General features: G+C 42.4%; 1 protein-coding gene across 1 annotated transcript in view; it reads left to right on the top strand.

Moving 5' to 3' along the window:
* Nucleotides 1-6,866: 6,866 nt before the first annotated feature.
* Nucleotides 6,867-22,261, top strand: part of LOC107553751 (pro-interleukin-16-like) — a 49,638-nt gene continuing 34,243 nt past the window's right edge. The window contains exons 1-2 of the mRNA XM_016236063.1: nucleotides 6,867-7,104; nucleotides 20,962-21,356. Of these exons, the coding sequence (XP_016091549.1) occupies nucleotides 7,092-7,104; nucleotides 20,962-21,356 (408 nt within the window). The 5' untranslated portion in view covers nucleotides 6,867-7,091. The remainder of the gene's footprint in view (nucleotides 7,105-20,961; nucleotides 21,357-22,261) is intronic.

Genomic DNA, 22,261 nt, shown 5'->3' with positions numbered 1-22,261 from the left:
TATCTTTAATTTTATTTTATTCTGTATATAGCTTATTGTATTATTGTATCTTTATTAAACCTGTTGTTACCGTGTCTAAATCTTATATATATAACTTTTACATTTTTATTTAATTTCATAGTAAACACATGGTATAAACTAAATCAGGACCGATGTTGGATGGATGTGACCTCAGGCAGCAGTACAGTGGCTTTAACAGCATATGCACGAGTGTGTGTGTGTGTGTGGGTGGGTGTGCAGTTATTGTTTAAAGGGGTCATATGATGTTGCTAAAAAGAACATTTTGTGTATTTGGTGTAATGAAATGTTTAAAAAACACATTATTTTCCACATACTGTACATTATTGTTTCTCCTCTATGCCCCGCCTTTCTGAAACCCGTCGATTTTTACAAAGCTTATACTGTATTTTTACACGTTGCGTTGCATCGCGCTGTGTAAACATAAAACCATGTCTGCATTTGTGATCGGAGAAATGACAAACAACAAGTGCTATTCTACACTGCTCAAAACTCGCGTTTGAATCGTCAGTGGCAAATTCTTTAAATATAAAAAACGTACATACAGTCTGTGAGTCAGAACAGCCGGCATTGTAGTCCACTCTACCAGGATCAGGAAACAGTCCTCCATAAAATGTGCTGCACACATCTGAATATTTGGGTTGAAGTGTTGAAGGCCAAACAAAGTAGTTTCGCTTTCACAACGAAACAGCGTCACACACGGCGGGCTAGAGTGAGCGGCAGAGGGCGGGCTTGAGAATGGCACGGTCGGCGTATTCGACGAAGGAGTGGCCGGCGGGCTTGTGGCAACCACATGTGACGACCGCGGGCTGGACTCCGCTTCGTCCACGGTGAAAGCTGCCGATCCGGCGATCCACAGCACAAAGTTTATGTATTTTCTCAGCAACCAGCACGGATCAGCTCCAGGCATGACAAAGCGGATATCGTCCTCTTTTGGAAGGCCAAACAAAGTAGTTTCACTTTCTCAATGAAACACACAGCGCCTTCACGACATGGCGGCGGCGGCAACAACAATACTACAGCGAGAATAAAAGTTACACCTTCTTTCTTTGCGTGAACATTTGGGCGGCGTTATGCAAATCTTCCCACATAGTGACGTAGATATGTGGGGGTGTGTTAGAAGAGGCGTTTTAGGTAGGTGTGGTTGACTCTTAACTTTTATAAAGAATATCTCTTTGGATTTGAGACTTTAGTCTTTACAACGTTACAGATCTTCTTTATGCACCAAGAGCTTGGAACACTCCAAAGAGAAAGGAAAAATTGAAATGGCATCATATGACCCCTTTAAAATGACTACATGCTGAAAGTAGTGTTAGTGTGGGAGGGCAGAGAGAGGGGGGTGTTCCTTTAGCAGGGCAGCCAAAGTACAATGTCTTCCTCTTGGCTCTCTGTCTCTCTCTCCCTCCCCCTCTTCAAGGTGGGGCTCATTTCTTCTGACACACACACACACACACACACACACACACACACACACACACACACACACACACAGTCTTACAGCAGAAGACCATCACCGTCTCTATACTGTAGCACGGTGGTCCAGTACTCTCTTTACTGTCTCTCTAGCACCACAGGATGACAGTAAGGTCAATATGAGAATAAGAATTTGAAACTGAGATAGGCATGTCTTAAAGAATCCAAAGGGCATGTGTTTGTTGTATTGTGTTGTCTTCAGAGGCATTAGGTACCATCTATAGGGGCCCAAAAATATTTGAACACTTCAGTCCCACTTAAAAATGTTTGGATGTCATTGTATTACCTAATGAAATATATAATCAGCCAGTCAAGATGTGGAGAAAGCTAGCTGTTAGCTTGCACATGTTGACGAATGACTCTTATAGTATCAAGAAAATACTTTTTTAAGCATTTAAACAACTGGACGTTCAGTGAACATTACGTTTTCATAACTTAATGGGAACATTAATAAAACAATATTAGTACATATATTTGTTAGCTGGGATACTGCTTAGTACACCACAGAATACTGTATACTGCCTACTATTTTTTTTTAAATTGACAGGTATGTGAAACAATGCATTGCATAACCAAGTGATTTGTCACATGAGATCTCAAATCATGTATGTACTTCGAGACAATTCTGTGCTATTAAAACAAGTGTGAATGTTAACTGACAGCTTTCTCCAAATGTTACAGACCTGCTTGGGTCGTTTGGATATTTTAGGTTATGTTTACCTAAAATAACCGGGCGGAAACAAGAATTTTGGGGGAAGTCTAATGGTTAGAGAGTCGGACTCATAACCCAAAGGTTGCGGGTTCAAGTCTTGTACCAGCAGGGATTGTAGGTGGGGGGAGTGAATGTACAGTGTCTGTACATACACAGGTGTCTCTCCCACCTTCAATACCACGACTGAGGTGCCCTTGAGCAAGGCACCGAACCCCCAACTGCTCCACGGGCGCCGCAGCATAAATGGCTCCCCCCTGCTCCGGGTGTGTGTTCACGGTGTGTGTGTGTTCACTGCTGCGTGTGTGCACTTAGGATGGGTTAAATGCAGAGCACTAATTCCGAGTATGGGTCACCATACTTGGCCACATGTCACATGTCACTTCACTTTACAGAACATGTGCCTACGGTGCACAGTATACATATTACATAATGGTATTATGGTAGCATGCTATTCTGAATATAGCCAGTGTGTCTGTTTTAGTGAAAGAGAATGTGGAGCATTACAGCTGATGGTCACCAGATGGCAGTAACAGACTGGAAGTCCTGTACATGTGAGCTACAGCAGATATATAAATAATACTGCTGTCAGCCAGGAGAGGGCGACACTGTCTATCAAGCAAAGAGATACAAGGATGTGAGTTTGCCTATAAAGCACTGTAATGATGGAAAGACACTTAAATGCACTCATAACAAACTTAAGCTGAACAATGACACTGTTGTTTTGTTGTTTGAAATTGTCTCATATTTGAAGAAGTTTGCATCATTGTTTATTACTGTGAATCTGCTTTTGAACTAACTGTATTGCAGCAAGTGCTATACAAATGTAAAAAAATGTCTTAAAATTAAACACTGAAATTAATGCATAGGAAATATTGCATACTAAATGGGAAAATTTGACAATTTTGTAAAAAACAAAATTAAAGCTTCAAATCAATGGAACATGTGACTTCATTCAAGTTCAAGTTCAAGTTCAAGTCTGCTTTATTGTCAATTCTTCCACATGTACAGGACATACACACAGAGAATTGAAAATGCGTTACTCTCAGACCCTTGGGTGCATACAGATAACATAAATACAGATTAAATACAAAATACAAAATACAACTATACAAATATACAAATAAGGTCAAATGTAAAAATATATATATAAAGCACAAGGCATATGGCAGATAGAGTGCAAACTAGTAAAGTAAACAACAGTGCAGAAATAGTGATTGTAGTGCAAAAAATGATTTGTAGTGCAAAAGAGCTTATTCAGACTGATTAAAGTGACAGTGTGTGTGTGTGTATTTGGGAGGGGGGAGTGGGAGAGTCCGTTAGAGGGTCAGAGTTCAGTGGTGCGTGGGGCAAAAGAGGGGAGGGGGGCAAGGTCGGGAGGGAGTTCAGCTTCCTGACAGCCTGATGGATGAAGCTGTCCTTCAGTCTGCTGGTCCTGGCCTGGAGACTCCGCAGTCTCCTCCCTGATGGCAGCAGACTGAAGAAGCTGTGTGTCGGGTGGGTGGGATCACCTGCAATGCAGAGGGCTTTGCGGGTGAGACGGGTGTTGTAGATGTCCTGAAGGGAGGGGAGAGAGGCACCAACGATCTTCTCAGCTGCTCTCACTATGCGTTGAAGTGTCTTGCGGCAGGACGCGTTGCAGGCGCCATACCACACAGTGATGCAGCTGGTCAGGATGCTCTCGATGGTGCCTCTGTAGAAGGTGCACATGATGGGGGCCGGGGCTCTGGCTCTTCTCAGTTTGCGGAGGAAGTAGAGACGCTGCTGTGCTTTCTTGGCCAGTGCTGCGGTGTTGTCAGTCCAGGAGAGATCCTCTGTGATGTGCACACCCAGGAACTTGGTGCTGCTCACCCTCTCCACAGTCACACCATTGACGGTCAGAGGAGCATGCTGAGTGCGCACTCTCCTGAAGTCAACAACAATCTCCTTCGTCTTCATGTTGCTCAGTGTGTTTTTATTACATTTTTAGTTTATTTATATTTTTTAATCATTTGAGTGTTATTCTCCCTGCCCACAACATTATCAGAACAGACCTGCAACCCCTTTCCAAGACTTACAAAGCTGATGGCAAATTTTCAGCACTATTTTAGCACTCTGAAAAATAAAATAAAATAGAAATAGTAAAAAATGTAAAATTAAAAATGAATAAAAGATTCAATGAAAAATGCTATGCACATGGACATTTAATAAAATATTGTGCTATGCAATATATTAATATGGAAACTTGTTTCCACCACGTGATAAAAAAGAAAAAAGAAAATTGCAACTTTTTTATCATAATTCATACTTCTAAAAAACAAATCAGAGAAAAAAAAACTGAATTGTGCGATTTGCATGTTTATATATAAACTCAGAATTGCAATTAAAAAAAGTCAGAATTGCGAAATAAATTGTTGCAAAACAGGCTTCGATTTATGTATTAATATCATATATATGTACATATGCTGTACGCTACTGAAATGTAACATAAAATGTTTGACTTCGGGTTTAAGAGTCGATCTATTTGTGGAGTCCTCCCCTGACTGTGTATTTGCACAGGGATTCCTGTTTATCCAGTCAGAAATACACTGCTCTGCACACAGACTCTCCATTCAGGCCAGGCGCGTGTGGCGTGGGTGAATGTGAGCGTAAGTGTCTACACTGAGATACTCTCTGTGCTATAGGACTGGGGTTAATTACAGTAAATTACCCCTGCAATTCATTTAACACCAACCCAGTATGTACAGCAAAACTGCATCTACTAACTTAAACACACACTCAGACAGAGAACTCCTTCATATCTACAAACACTCCTGATCTGGACACTGAAAGACTAAAGTGAAACTAATGCTGGATACAAACTCATACTGTTCCTTAAAAAGACCACTAACTACACTGATAAGATTTGACTGCTAACTAGATGTGCAATTCCTGAAGGACACGTGTTGAAGTATCAAGTACATTTAGGTTGTAGTCTTTGGTTTTTGGCTTTTGGCATTATGCATTTTGTTTTCTGTCAGCTGCAGACAAGAAGCAAAACAGTTGTGAGGTGAAAATGTGCATATAACTAGTTAAAATATGCAAATAGACTAAACCAATCACAATTCAGTGTGCAAATACATGTAAGAAAGAAGACCAATCACAAACATTCATTCAACAATCATACCAGACTAACCTGATACTTAAATGAAACATGACAGAGAACTCCATTAAAGTTCTGGAGCTATTAAAGAGCAACCTCATGGCAATCAGATATTCCTCTGGGTGATGCTATACAGTAACTGCAGCAGTGCTAGTATTTATAGCATTATTGTAAGCTGCCATCGTCGCCCTGCTCTTCTTACAGACGCAGTCGAATCATAAGCAGACTTTTGCATCTTTTAGTCTGTCTTTTAGCTTGAAGCTATACTAGTTGGAAAAATATATTCTTTTTAGCACACTGCCATTAAAAAGTTTGAGGTCGGTTTTAAATGATTTTAGTCTCCTATGCCCACCAAGGCTAAATTTATTTGATAAAAATTAATATATAAATGTATGTGTGTGTGTGTGTGTAAATAAATGTCACTCTTGATCAATTTAATGCATCCTTGCTGAATATATATATTTTTAATATTAATGACCCCAAATGTTTGAACTTGTTTTTATTCTTTATTTATAACACATTTTAAACATAACTATTTACAGCAAAGCCCAATATCCATCCAGAATCATAATATAAAGAGATAAAAGCAACATATGTATACACTGAACAAAATTATAAATGCAACACTTTTGTTTTTGCCCCCATTTTTCATGAGCCGAATTCAAAGATCTAAGACTTTTTCTATGTACACAAAAGGCCTATTTCTCTCAAATATTGTTAAAAAATCTGTCTAAATCTGTGTTAGTGAGCACTTCTCCTTTGCCGAGATAATCCATCCACCTCACAGGTGTGGCATATCAAGTTGCTGACTAGACAGCATGATTATTGCACAGGTGTGCCTTAGGCTGGCCACAATAAAAGGCCACTCTAAAATGTGCCCCACAATGTCAACATTTTCAGATTTTACTATATTTGTGGAGACATTTGGTCCCCACAATGTTGCATAAACAAGTACACACACACACATATATATACACAGTATATAAAAACAATTAATAGATGATCCATCATTCTTTTTAAAATTTCTGTCCCAAAAAATTCTCTCTAGAATGACAGTTTCCCCTTCCCCTAATGATACCTATTTTGAGTCACATGGACTACTTCTATGATCCTATTATGGTATTTCTATGGTACATTTTGAGAGCCTAACTCCATCCAAATACACTATATGGAAGTAAGCATCATAATCATCAAAAATTCTCCTTTTGTGTTCCGAAGGAGAAAGAGAGTCATCAACATCAGCAAATATTAACAGAAATGTACTTTATCATCCAAATATAAATCCATTTATCACCAAAATGTGACTACAATAATCTATTAGTTAAGAATGCAGTGACTGAGTCAGAGAGAAAATCTTCTCTTCTCAGTCATCTCTGGTGGCCAGCAAAAGAAAGCCTTGTGTGTTGACTAGGTGTAAGGTCACTTACAGATGGAGAAAGTCTCTCTCTCTTGAAAATGTCAGACAGGAAGAGGGTTGTGATTTGGTGGCCGGCTCTATGAGACATACTTGTGTACAGCTGGCCACTGGAAAGAGGGTAGGCGGCAGTTACAAACGCTCCTCTTAACTCACTGACAGCCTCTGGCACTACTCTGAGTGAGAGAGGGCAAGCGAGAGAGAGACATTTCGGAGCATAGAGGGGGAACTTGTTCAGTGGTGGACTTTTATCATGCTGAACTGACCAGCCAGCGTCTTCCCTCTGGAATACTCTACCAAACAACTGCTAGGACGAGACTCGCAACACAGGGATCATTTCACTGCAAGACGCCAAAATGCTCAGCTTTGGTGAGTCTTTCATTCCTCTTCGGTGGAAACTTACATGCGACATTTAGCCACACCTGATTCAGAGCTCAGAAACAGATGTTAAGACACAAACACACACAGTTCACCATGTCAGGTTAAATGGCATCAACCAAACACATGCAGAGAAAATAGCATTGCATGCAATCACTGCACGCATATCCCAGAGCTTGTGCGTGTTTCCTTTGATACTGTACTGAACTCCAGACGCTAATGTTTGTCATAATTAGATCGGATGGAGACAGATCCATCAACGTGGTCCCAGCTAAACCATGCAATCTGTCCAATGCATCAGTGGAAGCATAACATGCGCTGATTCATACTGCAGTTATGAGAGTAACGTACAATTTATAACCATTATAAAAACGTTGAATGTTGTGTCTCAGAGTAATTGAATGCAGAGTTTGCTGGGACGGCTTTTAGTTATTGCATAATATGGAAATGGCTTGATTAAAAAAAGCACAGCTTGCTGGGATCTGACAAATGCTTTTGATTAAAGGAGGAATTGTTTATACTTTCATAAACAGTGACAGAGGGGTAATAAACAAGAGAAACGTGAAAACGAAACAATGGAAATCTGCAATCTAGACTACTTGAACTAGCTATTCAGTTAGTTTGCAAATAGCAATAATTACCCTAGCAACCACCTAGTAACATCCCAGCAACCACCATTATGTTTCATGCATTATTCAGTTGTGTTGTTGTTGTTGATAAAAGGCTGTCTGATCATCAGGGGGGACAGGAACAAACAAACAAACACATTTTCTAAAGGTTTTCATTGTCATTGATTTATTAAAATGCTACTTCTGTCAAATGATCATGTCACTTCATAATTTCCATGAACTAGTATTGCTTTTGGTCTATTTTTCTTTCAAAAGTCCTCAAACTAAACAGTATGATGGCTCTGCACCATTACATCAATGGTTGAGTCAACACATTTCAAACGGGAAACAATTTCATACTGTGCCACTGAAATTACGGCAAATTATATTCTGCACACAGTTCCTGCAAATAACATAAAAATAGACGGAATGTGCCATTAAAACCTTTCACCTACATCTTACCATTTTAGGTCAGTTTACCCATATTGCAATGTGCCAAACCTTTTTAGCATATTTTCTCACTTTTTAAAAACATGCTTAAGATGCTTGCAATGAAGAAAACATATGTTTTGTTCCAGGATCAGGTTAAACAATTTACTCTAGTCTCAAAATGTTTACAAAAGTGATCGACAAAGTGAAGATGCTTGTTTCCTCATATGTTAGTCGCTTTGGATAAAAGCATCTGCTAAATGAATAGATGTAAATGTAGACTATCAGCCAGAGAGTTGATCTCAGTGATTGCAACACATGTTGGCAGATATATTGCTACTTTTGCTCTGACTTAAAGCAGGCAAGCACAAGGCTGATATTTCATCATGAATAACCCAGTACATCTCAGTGATTCATCCAGACATCCATTAAGAAAAAACGACCCCACAAACATACAGGCTCTGTTTTAAAACACAGTGAGCTGCCCTGCTGTCTACAGCACATGCATTTGAAACACCATACAAAGGCAGGAGCTCAACTCAAATGGGTTTCAATAGAATTTGGTGTTAGCTGGGTGACTATATGTTCTCCTGTTCCCGGAAATGTGCTGGTCAGGATTTCTAAATTACCTAAAATATCTGGGTTTTGGCTTTTTTTCCCCAGAAGGTATTGACTGAAAAGTAGTTTGACCACAGGCTTTGATCGACCAATCATGGGGCGTGAGAAAGTGGGATCTAAAGAGAATGGACTTTAGAGAGCATGTCAATAGGAAAACAAAGCCAAAATCTAGACATTTAGGCATTTCTGGTGTTGAATGCATTCTAAGTATATTTATTATTAAAAGCATTTCTCTCACTCCATTTGCCATCTTGAATGTATTTTGCCACACTGCTGTAGCTATATCACTATTAGTCAAACAAAGTAGTCACAATAATTTATTCCAAAAATGACAAAAAGCACAATAACAGCATACCAAACAACTTACAGCTTAATGTAAGGAACAAAGTGAAACTCAAGGCTCTGTGAACTGAACAGTCACATTTACATCTCATTCAAAAGATAAATCCAAATGTCTCAATTGGTCACGACACACAAGAGCCAATGGAAATTCACATTAAAGCTACCTTTAACGCATTATCATGTTAACATTTATTTAGGTGCCCATTTTTGAATGTGTGCAGGTCTGTGGGTTTGATTTGAGTGTTTCTATGAATTGGGATGGCGATGACCTTTGAGACTGTTCATTACACAAAGCAATCGCTTGACCTTCCAAGACTTTGATTTTTTATTTTTAAAAAATTGTTTTAAAATTATAATTATACAGTTTATTGAGATTTTTTAGATTTAGAATTTGGTTAGGTGCTAAGTAATATCTACATAACAATAAAATGTGACTAAAATAATTCAAACTGACAATCATCCTCCAACAAATAATTTAATGATTAAAAAAAATCCCCATGTCTTTGGCACCAGTATATCGACACCAAAGGTTACAGTGTTCAAGTCCTCTTTGCATAATTACGACATCAGATGTGTTTAAGTTGGAGCAAGATGCAAGTTGGCAATGCACGTTTTCAATAATTTAGCAGAATTCTTCAAACTCGATTCTACAAAAAATGATAAAGAATGTGCATCAGCCTTGCTTTTGCTTTATGCTTTTATTCAATGTATGAAGATGCTGTAAATTGAACGGCTATATACTCTATTGTAATTGCACAGTACTATCATATTTTTGTATATGCAACTTAGACAGTTTTATTGCAAATGAAAAATAATAATTTAATTGTTTTCAACAAATGTATCAATACAGACGCTGCATCTATTGCATCCGCCCCCAACTCGGAAACTCAGGGCTTAAAGAAAGTTCAGAGGTGCTCTCTTATAATTACAGTATTGTGGCGGGCGGCATAATTGATGTGCGTTCAATTTGTTAATATGATCTTTCCGACATGACTTGAACGCATCGTTAAAGACTGTGTCAATAAAATGACGATTTTTGTATCTTGACGCGCATTTCTCCTACCTTTCTGAACATCCTTCACACCAGCAGCATGATGATGTCTATTGCTGCTTTCAAGTCCTCCTGGAACGTTCGCACTTACGAGTTGACAAGTCGTAATTACGACGTCAGGTGCATTCAAGTCAGTTTAGTCGGCACAAGATGGCGGTGTACCTTCTTTTAATAAATTACAAGAAAATACAACAGGGTCTGCATTTTTTTTACTTGGATTTCAGCTGCGTAACAAGAACATGACCAATTTAAGTTTATAGGACAACTAAACTATCAATTTAATCCAAAATTTACCATCAACTACAGACGTTGCATCCATTGATTCCGCCATGTTTCTCATCGACACGCCCCCAACTCGGAAATTCGGGGCTTATAGTGCATTCAAGTCATGTCGGATAGATCGTACACTGTAAAAAATAACTGTGAATTTAACGATAAAAGACTGTAAAAATGCGACAGTAAAAACCTGTTAAATGGTTAACGGTAAATTCACCTACTATATACGGTGAAAAACTGTATTGGACATTAATTTTACGGTAGTATACCGTTTTTAGAAGTGAAAAAGAACGTATAATTTACAGTGAATAACCGTAAATTAACATTCCCAGCATTCCCTGCGATACATTTCAAATTTGATTTTTTTTTTGTCGAAACAACTATGTTTCTTCTTAGTTTTTCTTATCAGTTTTGTATATTAGGGTTGTGTGTTACACCTAATGTTGTTAAATTAATGTTTATTGCATTATTTCAGTTTCGTGTGTTACCGTGATGGTGTTTAATGTTTGTGTGAATGACAATGTGCACCTTCTATGTATGTTATTATATAAAAGCTGCTTGTGATGGGCTTTGGTTCATCATGTGACTTTCTCATCACCACCTGCATTGGGTGGTTATCAGTGTATTACAAAGGTACAAAACAGATTTCAGTACTTCAATAAGGATGGTATATTAACATTATATCAGGTAATGAAATTACGGTATTTAACTGTAAATGTAAGTTAAAACCGTAAAACCTAAAACGTTGCTACCGTATTTTTTAGGGTAACATTTCGGCAAACACAGCTGCCGGTTTTTTACCATAAATTTTACGGATTTTTTTAATAGTGTATTTACCAGTTAAATGCACATGAACGTCACCACAAAGTCGTTATTACGAGTGGGAAACTCAACATTTTCTTTAAGCCCTGAGTTTCAGAGTTGGGGGCGTGTCAATGAGAAACATAGCGGAATCGATGGATGCAACGTCTGTAGTTGACGGTAAATTTTTGTTTAAATTGATAGTTTAGTTGTCCTATAAACTTAAACTGGTCATGTTCTTGTTACGCAGCTAGTTATTGAAATCCAAGTAAAAAAATGCTATCATTTTTGCACCTATAGGTGAAAAATCTTTTGATTTGCCATGTTGCATGTTTTAAAAATACTAAAAACACAAAACACACCTGATGCTAATTCTTTGCTCTTCATTTTCTATAAGCAGAGTTAACAGACCCTGTTGTATTTTCTTGTAATTTATTAAAAGAAGGCACACCACCATCTTGTGCTGACTAAACTGACTTGAATGCACCTGACGTAGTAATTACGACTTGTCAACTCGTAAGTACGAATGTCCCAGGAGGACTTGAACGCAGCATTAAAGAAAGTTCTACGAGTTTCCCACTCGTAATAACGACTTTGTGGTGGCATTCATGTGCGTTCAACTCGTAAATACGATCTATCCGACATGACTTGAACGAACCATATGATGACTTGAAAGGCCGTCTGTGCATGTAGGCAGCTCACCAGGTGCTGGAACAGAGCCTCACCGTTCATTGCATCAGGATCCATGCTGCTAACGAGCATAGACAAAGCTCTCTCGGTAGACTAATTACCCTATCAAACTTCAGCAGCACCAGAACATTAGAACAACTTTGTGGACGCTGGAGTCATTTGTCAGTTTTTGAAGTTGGGACGCTTTGTGGCAATCAGTGCCAGAGAAAACAAAGGAGTTGCTGGGTAATGTAGTGTTTAAAGGCCAAGAGTGGGAGCTGCAGCTGCTCTCATAAAGTTTCATTTGTGGAGGTTATAATATTTTAATTATCGTATTAGCAATCTGAATAAGATTGAGGGTAATGTCTTTCCATATAAGTGATTGATGTAAAAGTAATGTGGATTAAATATCTAATAAATGTTTGACAGGTTTCAGAATAAGGGATAGTTCACCCAAAAACGGAAAATGTACTCACCCTCATGTGAGATCCCCATTGGTGGATAAAAAAGTTTACTCAATTGATCAATCAATCAATGAAAATATTTGGAGTATACCTTCATACAGCTCTTTTCCATTGACGATAATATCAATAGCATGACAATCATAATCTTGACTATATGTACCAAAATGATACAATAAATAATTATTAATAAGAATTAAATAATAAAAAAATTAAATAATTAAGCCTACATCTGAGCTTACAACTTACTGTATAAAATGTTGTTATAAATATTAATAAATATTTAATTTTTATGCACAAAAAATAGACATTGTATGTCATATTGCAGTTGTTATTTTATAAATGTATTTCTAATTGTGATGACAATTGACCTAATTATTAACATCACATTATTGACTAAGCAAATGCTCAACTTAAACCTAATCTATAGACCAATAGATCTCATATTTATTTATCAAAAGAGATCATGGTACAATATTTAAGCAAATGAAGTGTATCTCTGTGATATTGTATCTCAATGGCAAGTCAGTGTGGCACATTAAGAAGGCCTGAAGGATAAAATTAGTGCATTTTATGAATCCTACAATGATAAATAGTATATATGTAACATAAAAATATGATTTACATGATCTGTCTGTACTGCCCCTCCCATTTCAAAACTTGAGTGGCATCTGTGAAGTAAATAGGAGCAATATTATTTTAATATTATTGACAGAATCAATCTGTTGAGTCTCAAATCCCAAGGCTTCTTGCAGACAATACCACAAAAGGACTTCATAATGCATAAATATCAGAGAGGTCATGAAACGTCTCCAGGTTACGCATGTAACCATGGTTCCCTGAAGGGTACGAGACGCTGCGTCGAAACGCTACGGGAGTGAAGCAAGCGCTGGCAGGGATGCTGGAAGTATGGCCCTGAGACGCAGCATCTAGTTCCCTTCGGGGAACCATGGTTACATGCGTAACCTGGAGACACTCCCCTTCAAGAACTCGAGCTGCGTCGAAACGCTACGGGAATGAGAATGCCCATGCCGCCAGGCTTGCAAATCCCTGCCTAGTGTGGAAGAGCACAACTGAGGCGAGAGAAAAGGGAGCCAGGAATGGCTAAAGTAGGTGGGGCCTGCCATCCCGAAGGCCAACTTCTGGAGGAGTGAGCCTTGACCCCCGAAGGAGAGGGGAGATCAGAGGGCTCAAGGCTATGGAATGGCATCCTGATCCACCACTTAGCATAAGCTTCTCTGGCCGGAGGCCTCAGCCTGAGCGCACCGTGGAGGAAACGTGTAAGAAGAAGGTGTCTTCCCACTGAATGGCCACCGAGAGGGGCTTGGTAGGCCGCAATGGAAGTACAGTTTCCTCATAGAGGGAGCTCTGGATGGAGGATGGTCTCAACAACCTTGGTTGAGAGACCAGAAGCTATGAGTTGTGCCTCCTCAGAGGCCACACTCACAGCTTCCACAGCTCCGGGGGAGGGCGCGCCCTCCGCCTGTGAGAGGAGATCTCTCCTGACAGGAATCTCCCATGGAGCGCCGTCGAGGAGAGAAATCAGGTCCAAGAACCATACTCGGCCCGGCCAGAACGGGGCCACTGTCTTGCAGTCGACTGACCTCGTTCCAGTGCACGCTCTCCAGAACTCCCGGGAGCAGAACAATCGGGGGAAAGGTGTACTGACGAAGCCTCGGCCACGTCTGTACCATGGCATCCAGCCGCAGTGGAGCTGGATGAGTCCGAGAGAGAACCAGAGGGGACCGTGCAATATCATCTGAGTCGCAAACAAGTCCACCTGAGCCTGGCCAAAGACTTTCCAAGTCTGCTTCACCCCTCGGGCTGAGGCATCTATTCCCCGGGCCTCGGCCCCTGTCTCGACAGGATGTCTGCCCCCACATATATAAAAGACCACTGCTGTGTTGTCGGTGCGCACCAACACATAGCGATCTCTTAGGCCTGGGAGGAAGTGTTTCAAAGCTAGAAACACGGCCAGCATCTCCAGTCAACTTATCCACTTGAGATGGCGGCCGCTCCACAGGCCGCGGGCCGAGCGGCCACTTATGAGAAACAAGGTTTCCTTCACATTTCTAAGGCACGTAGGCACCGCCACGTGACCTTGAGCATGCGAAGCGGGTTTCCCCTCGAGGAGAACTCCTTGGTCTTAAGCCACCACTGTAGGGGTCTCATGTACAGCAGGCCAAAAGTAACCATGTTGGACGCGACTGCCATCAGACCTAGCAGTCTGGAACTGCTTGACAGTGAGTGACCAGCCTTCTCTCACTCTTGCAACGAGGATCGACTCGATCCGAGCAGGAGACATACGTGCCTGCATCGTGGTCGAATCCCACACCACACCCAGGTAAGTGGTTCTCTGTACTGGAGAAAGCACACTTTTCTTGGCATTAAGTCTTAACCCCAGCTCTTTCGTGTGAGTGAGAACGACATCTCGATGTTGAACTGCCATTCACTCTGATTGAGCTAATATCAACCAATCGTCGACGTGGTCGTGAAAGTGTGGGGTGAGAGTGCAAGGCCAAAGGAAGAACTCGGTGTTGGTAAGCTTTTGCCCCCAAAAGCAAACCTCAGGAACTTCCTGTGATGAGGAAGGATGGAGACATGTGCATCTTTTAGATCGATCGTGCCAAACCAGTCCTTGGACTTGATCTGAGACCCGATTTGTTTGAGTGCGAGCGTGCTGAACTTCAGTCGCCTGACTGAGCGGTTCAAATGATGCAGATCTAAAATAGGACGCCACCCTCCATCCTTCCTCGGAAAGGTGAAGTACCGACTGTAGAACCCGGACTCTGCTACGTGAGGAGGGACCACCTCGATAACATCCGTGGAAGTCCCGAGCCTCTTAGCACCGCTACGTTTCCTACGCAACTGAGAGAAGCGCTCGCCGGAGACCGCTGTGCCCTGGAACACTGGCAGGGTCGGCAGACCGATCACCTGAGGGCACTGAGGAGAGACGGGCACCGTGTAATGCAGTGTACACCCCTCTTACCCAGAGGGAGCTGGCCCTCAGAAGTCCTATAGGCCTTAGGCGTCAGGACGTTTTAGACTGAGACTATCCAGCGAGAATGACGGTCAGCAGAACCGCCTTCCGCTAGAAGCCTTCGGCCTGGGAGCGCCACTGTGTCTCTAGACTCTGCGGAGTACGAGAAGTGACGCCCCCAGAATGAGGAGCTGGAACACGGTAGGTTGGGACTGCTCCCGCCCAGCAGCCCCTGCTGACCGCCTCAACCTCCTCAGAGGAAGAGAGGTAAACTCGTGCTCTTACTCGAGAAATTTTTATCCCAAGAGCCCCTGTATATCTAACTGTTTTCTTTTTCTCATAGTCAGATAAATACTTAATTTAATTCCTCAGAATTAAATGCAGCCAAACAACCAGAAGAGTAAACACTGTCTGGTGTGATAGACTTCATATCAAAAATCGAAAATGATATATCTAACTTCTCATAGTCAGATAAATACCTCATTTAATTCCTCAGAATTAAATGCAGCCAAACAACCAAATGAGTAAACACGGTCTGGTGTGGTAAGATTCACATCAAAAACTGAAATGATGTAATACACGTGTTGCCTCGGCAGCGCGCAAGCCACTTGGTCACACAAACAATATCAATCTCCTCTGAGAAAACAGCCGCAGCAGCGAACTCTAACTCAGAGGGGGAAGAAACCGCGGAGCGGGCTTCCGAGCCTCGAGAGCGACCACTGGATCTAGGGAGTGCAGGCGCTGCCGTGCCTCAGCAATAGCAGATAGGGACTCGCCCGTCTACATTCCCTCCACCGGATCCATATGCAACCTCCTTGGAGGAAGACAGGCAGAGCGTCGAGCCCTCTCACTGGGGGCAAAGAACCGCAGCACGGGCTTCCGAACCCGAGAGCAGGCTCTGGATCTGGTAGGTGAGGAAGAAGATAGGGACTCGCCCATCTACATTCCCTCCACCGGATCCATATGCAAACCCCACGAGCACAGTCGCCGCTCCGCCTCTGCGAAAGCCCTCGAGAGCTTACTCTGCGTGTTTTGCTCCCAAGCAGACAACACACAAACCATGTGTATCCCCACCCGAAATGTAGTGCAGGCAGGGAAGAACACACAGCCTGAGATGCTGCCCGCTCTCGCCGTATGTTTATCTACACTCGTATTGGTAAAATAAAGAGTGATAATGGACAGACAACACCAAATAAGACTGACACACACAGAGCGCTTGCTGAATGACAGAAAGCTGACGCCGATTTCACCGCACGTGCTTTTATGCTTCCTGGTCACTACGTCACCCCGCCCGTGATGTCTCGCCCATCCATTGGACTGATTACACATGTGATTCAGAGCGTAGTCACGCTGGAGGCATTCCCGTAGCGTTTCGATGCAGCTCGAGTTCCTGAAGGGGAACATTGCACATGTGATTTTCTCTTTGCGATGCAGTAATGCTAACTATCACCAGCAGGTGACTATCAGAATCAGAATCAGAATTAGCTTTATTCGCCAGGTGTGCAAACTTGGGTACAGGGATGATGGTGGAACGTTTGAAGCAGGAGGGGACTACACACAGCTCCAGGGATCTGTTGAAGATCAATGTGAAGATGGATGATAGCTGAACAGCACAGGCTTTGAGGCAGGCTGGAGAGACACCGTCTGGGCCTTTGGCTTTCCTTATCTTCTGCTTTCTGAAGACTTTGCATACATCCTCTTCACAGACCTTGAGTGCAGGATGAGAAACAGTAGGGGGGATGGAGGGGGAGGGTGTTGATGGCTGTGCTGTGAGATGGTCGGAGTGGGTGTGGGGTGTCAGACCAGGCTTTTGCTTTTCAAACCTGCAGTAGAACTCGTTCAGGTCTTCAGCCACTTGTTGATTGGCTTCAGTGCTGGGGGATGGGGTCTTGTAGCGGGTAATGGCTTTCAGGCCTTTCCACACTGATGTAGAGTCATTACTTGAAAGCTGTGCTCATCCAGATCAGTAGCTGCAGCCTCAAAAACACTTCAATCAGTAAGTTCGAAACAGGCCTGTAAATCCTGCTCTGCTTCAGCAGTCCATCTTTTTACAGTTTTCACTACAGGCTTAGCAGATTTGAGTTTCTGCCTGTAGGCTGGTAGAAGATGAACCAAAGGTGATCAGAGAGTCCCAGAGCTGCTCGGGGGACAGAGTGGTATGCATCCTTTAAAACAGTGTAGCAGTGGTCCAGTATATTGCTGTCTCTGGTGGGGCATGTGATGTGCTGTCTATATTTAGGCAGTTCACAGGTGAGATTAGCTTTATTAAAATCACCGAGAATGATAATGAAAGAGTCCGGATAATGCTGCTCTGTGTGTTTAATATGATCGGCCAACAGTTCTAGCGGGGCGCTCACACGCGCGTCAGGAGGAATGTACACACTCACCAGAATAAACGAGGAAAACTCCTGCGGTGAATAAAAAGGCTTACAGTTAATGAAGAGAGCTTCCAAATTTGGGCAGCACATCTTCTTTAAAACTGTCACGTCTGTACACCAGCCTTCATTGATATAAAAACATAATCCACCGTGTGACGAGAGGGGCGGGGCTGAGAGCCGTGGGAACAGAGCGAGGCCGGTGGAGTAATTGATAATGAGCGACACCTGCACCACTCACCGGTCTCGAGTCTCACGGAGGAGCTCCAGAAGGATACAAAGGAGGCGTGACGACAGTGAAAGAGGAGAGAGGACCAGGCCTGGAGTTTATTTTGTGTTTTGGTTTTGTTTGTGCGCGACAGTCTTCTGTGAGGGGCTGTCGCGCTATTTTGTGTTTATTTTATTATTAAAGTTTCTTTGAATGTTCACCGGTTCCCGCCTCCTTCTTCCCGATCTACAAACTACGTTACATTGGAGTAAGTTGACGGGGAGGGCGGTCGAACTCGCTGCCGGCAGCCCGGGCTGTGGAGGGACGGCTGCCGTCCGTGAGGGAGCGGAGGAGTCGCCACCGTTCGCCTGAGGCCGGAGCCTGCTGCCATCCGCCATGATGGGGAGGAGCAGAGAACGGGGGACTGCTGCCGGCTGCCCGAACACGGAGGAGCCGTCGCCGTCCACTGGGCGGCGGAGGAGTGTCGTGCCGTCCACCGAGGGCTGTCCAGTGCCACTGCCTGGCATCGCGGAAGAGCTTACCCAGCTGGTGGAGGGCCGAGCGGCAGTGTGTCTGGGAACCGGAACAAGATTTTATTTTTTTTTCCTCTCTCCCCTCTCTCGTCTCTGTCTCTCCTCATCCTTCCATCTCCTTTTCTCTCGCCTCTTCTGTCTGTCCTTACCCCCAGGTACGCCACGGCCGCCGTGATCGGCTCCCCCAGAGGGGGGAGGGGGGGAGTAGAGCGCAGTCTCGGGAGTACCCCCCGGCCTGCGAGGGGCGATGGGGGTATGTGACGAGAGGAGCGGGGCCGAGAGCCGTGGGAACGGAGTGAGGCCGGTGGAGTAATTAATAATGAGCGACACCTGCACCACTCACCGGTCTCGAGTCTCACAGAGGAGCTCCGGAAGGATACAAAGGAGGCGTGACGACAGTGAAAGAGGAGCGAGGACCAGGCCTGGAGTTTATTTTGTGTTTTGGTTTTGTTTGTGCGCGACAGTCGTCCGCGAGGGGCTGTTTGTGTTTATTTTATTATTAAAGTTTATTTGAATGTTCGCCGGTTCCCGCCTCCTTCTTCCCGATCTACAAACTACGTTACACACCGCCTCTCATTTTCCCCGATGACTCTGTGACGCGGTCCACTCTGAACAGCTGGAAGCCCGTTAGATGTAACGTGCTGTCCGAGATGGCTCCGTTCAGCCGGGTTTCCGTGAAGCAGAGCGCAGCGGAGTTTAAAAAGTCATTGTTTGTTGGGGTGAGGAGTCGTAGTTCATCTGATTTATTTGCTAGGGAGCGGAGATTCGCCAGATGAATGCTCGGCAGCGGAGTCCTAAAACCGCGCTGTCGAAATTTCACGAGCGCGCCGGCACGTTTCCCTCACTTGCGTCGCCTGGAGAGCTTGTATAGGAACGCAGCTCCTCCGACTAAAATGTCCAGTAAAACATCTGAATGCTCAAATGTCAGCAGAAAGTTATTTGGTGTGCTATTTCTGATGTCCAGGAGTTCGTTCCTAGTAAAGCTGATCGGGAAAAAATTGCTTAAGACAGGACAAACAAACAAAAAAAGTACAAGTACCAAGTAGCGACAAACCATGGCTGCCATCCGGGGCGCCATCTAAAACAAACATCAGACTATGACTATGTCAGACTATGACATCATTCTCACCAAAGTACATCACGATTTAGACGCAAGCAGTCACAGTATATTCCCACATGTCAGCGTGAATATGAGCTCATCTCACGTGACTGGTAATGTATGTGCAGCCGGTCATTTATAATGCATGACGGATCCCGTCATGCCTGTGAGGTAAGAAAACAACAAAACCATTAGGTTTAGACTCCTCAGTATTGTACAGATAATATATTTCTGTTGATAGATTTGCATCAGACCGGGTTTTCTAATTAGAAAAAGTAACTTGACAGTCTTTCATTTAAATGAAGAGCCAAGATCAAAATGTTCAAAATCTCTTAAAGGGACATTTCAACCAAAAATAAAATTTCTGTCTTTGTTAACTAACCCTCGTGTCAGTCCAAACTTGTATAATGTTATTTTTTCCTTCAAAAGGAAGAGTTGGAAGTATCTTTATGTTTTATTAAAACAGGTTAAAGTGACTGTATCTGTCAAACTCCAAAAAAGGATTAAAAGAGCTAAAGTTTTATGGGACTTCATGGTGCTTTTTTGTCCTTTTTGAAGACTTTGTCACTTTGAAAGATTGTTTGTCTGAAAAAGGGCTGCATGATGCATTCTTCTGTGCTTCATTGAAACCCCCCCCCCAGCATATTATGCACTGAGAAAAAACAAGCAAATGGTGTAGCATTACTTTGAAACAATTTTCACTCAGAAATTGCTAGTAAATTTCACAAATAAATACAAGAAAGGCAAGTAACACTGAATTAAATGCAACATTTTGAAGTACACTGAAATTTTTTTTGGTGTATAAACAGTTTTCACTCAGAAACTAATAGTACATTTCACAAACAATTATGAAGAAATGGCAAGCAACACTGAATAAAATGTGAAATTGTTAGAAAGACTAAAATTATTTATTTATAGTATTTTCGTTTAAACTTCAGTACTTCAGTAATCTTTATTTACAACTTTGAAAAATTATTTTTACAGTGTATTTTCTTGTAAAATGTACTGAAATAATTTTTGTTTTATATACAACTTTTTACCATTTGGAATTAAAACAGCATGAGGGTGAGTAAATAAGGACAGATTTGTTTTTATTTTATTTTTTATTTTATTCTATTCTATTTTATTTCTATTTCAATTTCAATTTTATTTTAATTTTTCATGTCTGTGGCTGTGCAGTCCATTTCACTTGTGTATTTCCCTCCTTTTGAATACACACACACAAAAACTCTCTCACAGTCATGGGGCAATTCTTTCTCTTTTTTCCTCCATCATGGATCAGAGAAGAAAGCGCTCTTATCTGCGTCTGTAGCCTCTGTGATTTCTGAGAACACTTAGGCCACGGGAGGATGGCAGAACGGACTCCTAACTGAATTGTCTAATTGCTCTTGTCTGCAGAGCGGCCCCCTCCATTAGCAGTGATGCATCCTGGGAGAGAACCTCCCTCTGTGGCCATCCTGCCTCTAAGAAACTCCCACCAACAGCAGCTGCATCACAGGAGGAGAACCAAGAGGATGGAGAGGGGCAAAGCAGGACTGCGCTCCAAGAAACTGGCCATCCTGTCTCGGTCGCTCATCATCTGCAGCTCCAGCACCAATGAGGACGCGTCCAGTCCAGAAGAGAGGTACCGTGAGCCCTGGGACAGTGGGCTGGAGGAGACACACCGCAGGGACCCGCTGGAAGGGTCCATGGGAAATTCAGAAAAATACATGACGAGGAGCGTCAGCATCCAGCCGCCTCAGAGGGGCCAGGAGGACCCCAAAAGAACTATGAGGAGGTCCTTCTCCATCAAGGTATGTGTTCCTGATGACATCACAGCTGCTGGGCTTGCCTATTGGTTGCATCTGATGACATCACAGAAGTGGTGTCACAGGTAGAATAAACTTCTGTCAGACCTGCATTTAAGTTTCCATCACTCATTTTCCAAATGTGAATACTTCTGGGTAGCATCTCAAAAAATTTGAATATTCTGAAAAAGTTTATTTTTTTGTAACTTATTTCAAAAAGTTTTCATATATACTTTAATATATTCTAGATTCATTACATGTAAAGTAAAACATTTCAAAATATTTTTTTGTTTTAATTTTGATGATTAGAGCTTACAGCTCATGAAAGTAAAAAATCCAGTATCTCAAAATATTAGAATATTTCCTAAGATCAATTAAAAAAGGATTTGCAAAACAGAAAAGTTCAAGTTCTTTAAATTATGTTCATTTATGCACTCAATACTTGGTTGGGGCTCCTTTAGCACAAACTCCAGCATCAGTGAAGCGTGGCATGAAGCGATCAGCCTGTGGCACTGCTGAGGCACTATTGAGCCTTCAGCTCGGATCCACTGTTTCTCAACTTTCTCTTGAAAATATCCCATAGATTCCATATGGGGTTCAGGTCAGGCATGTTGGCTGGCCATTCAAGTACAGTGATATCATGGTCAGCAGAGCACTTGGAAGTGGTTTTGGCAGTGTGGGCAGGTGCTAAAGTCCTGCTGGAAAAGGAAATCAGCATCTCCATAAAGCTTGTCAGCAGATGGAAGCATAAAGTGCTCCAAAATCTCCTGGTAGGTGGCTGCATTGACTTTGGACTTGATAAAACACAGTGGACCAACACCAGCAGACGTCACGGCATACCAAATCATCACTGACTTCAGAAACTTCTCACTGGACTTCAAGCAGCTTGGATTCTGTGCCTCTCCAGTCTT

The sequence above is a fragment of the Sinocyclocheilus grahami genome, unplaced genomic scaffold (genome assembly GCF_001515645.1).
Source record: "Sinocyclocheilus grahami isolate Dianchi unplaced genomic scaffold, SAMN03320097.WGS_v1.1 scaffold480.1, whole genome shotgun sequence".
Classification (NCBI taxonomy): Eukaryota; Metazoa; Chordata; class Actinopteri; order Cypriniformes; family Cyprinidae; genus Sinocyclocheilus; species Sinocyclocheilus grahami.
This window is presented reverse-complemented; position numbering and strand designations above follow the sequence as displayed.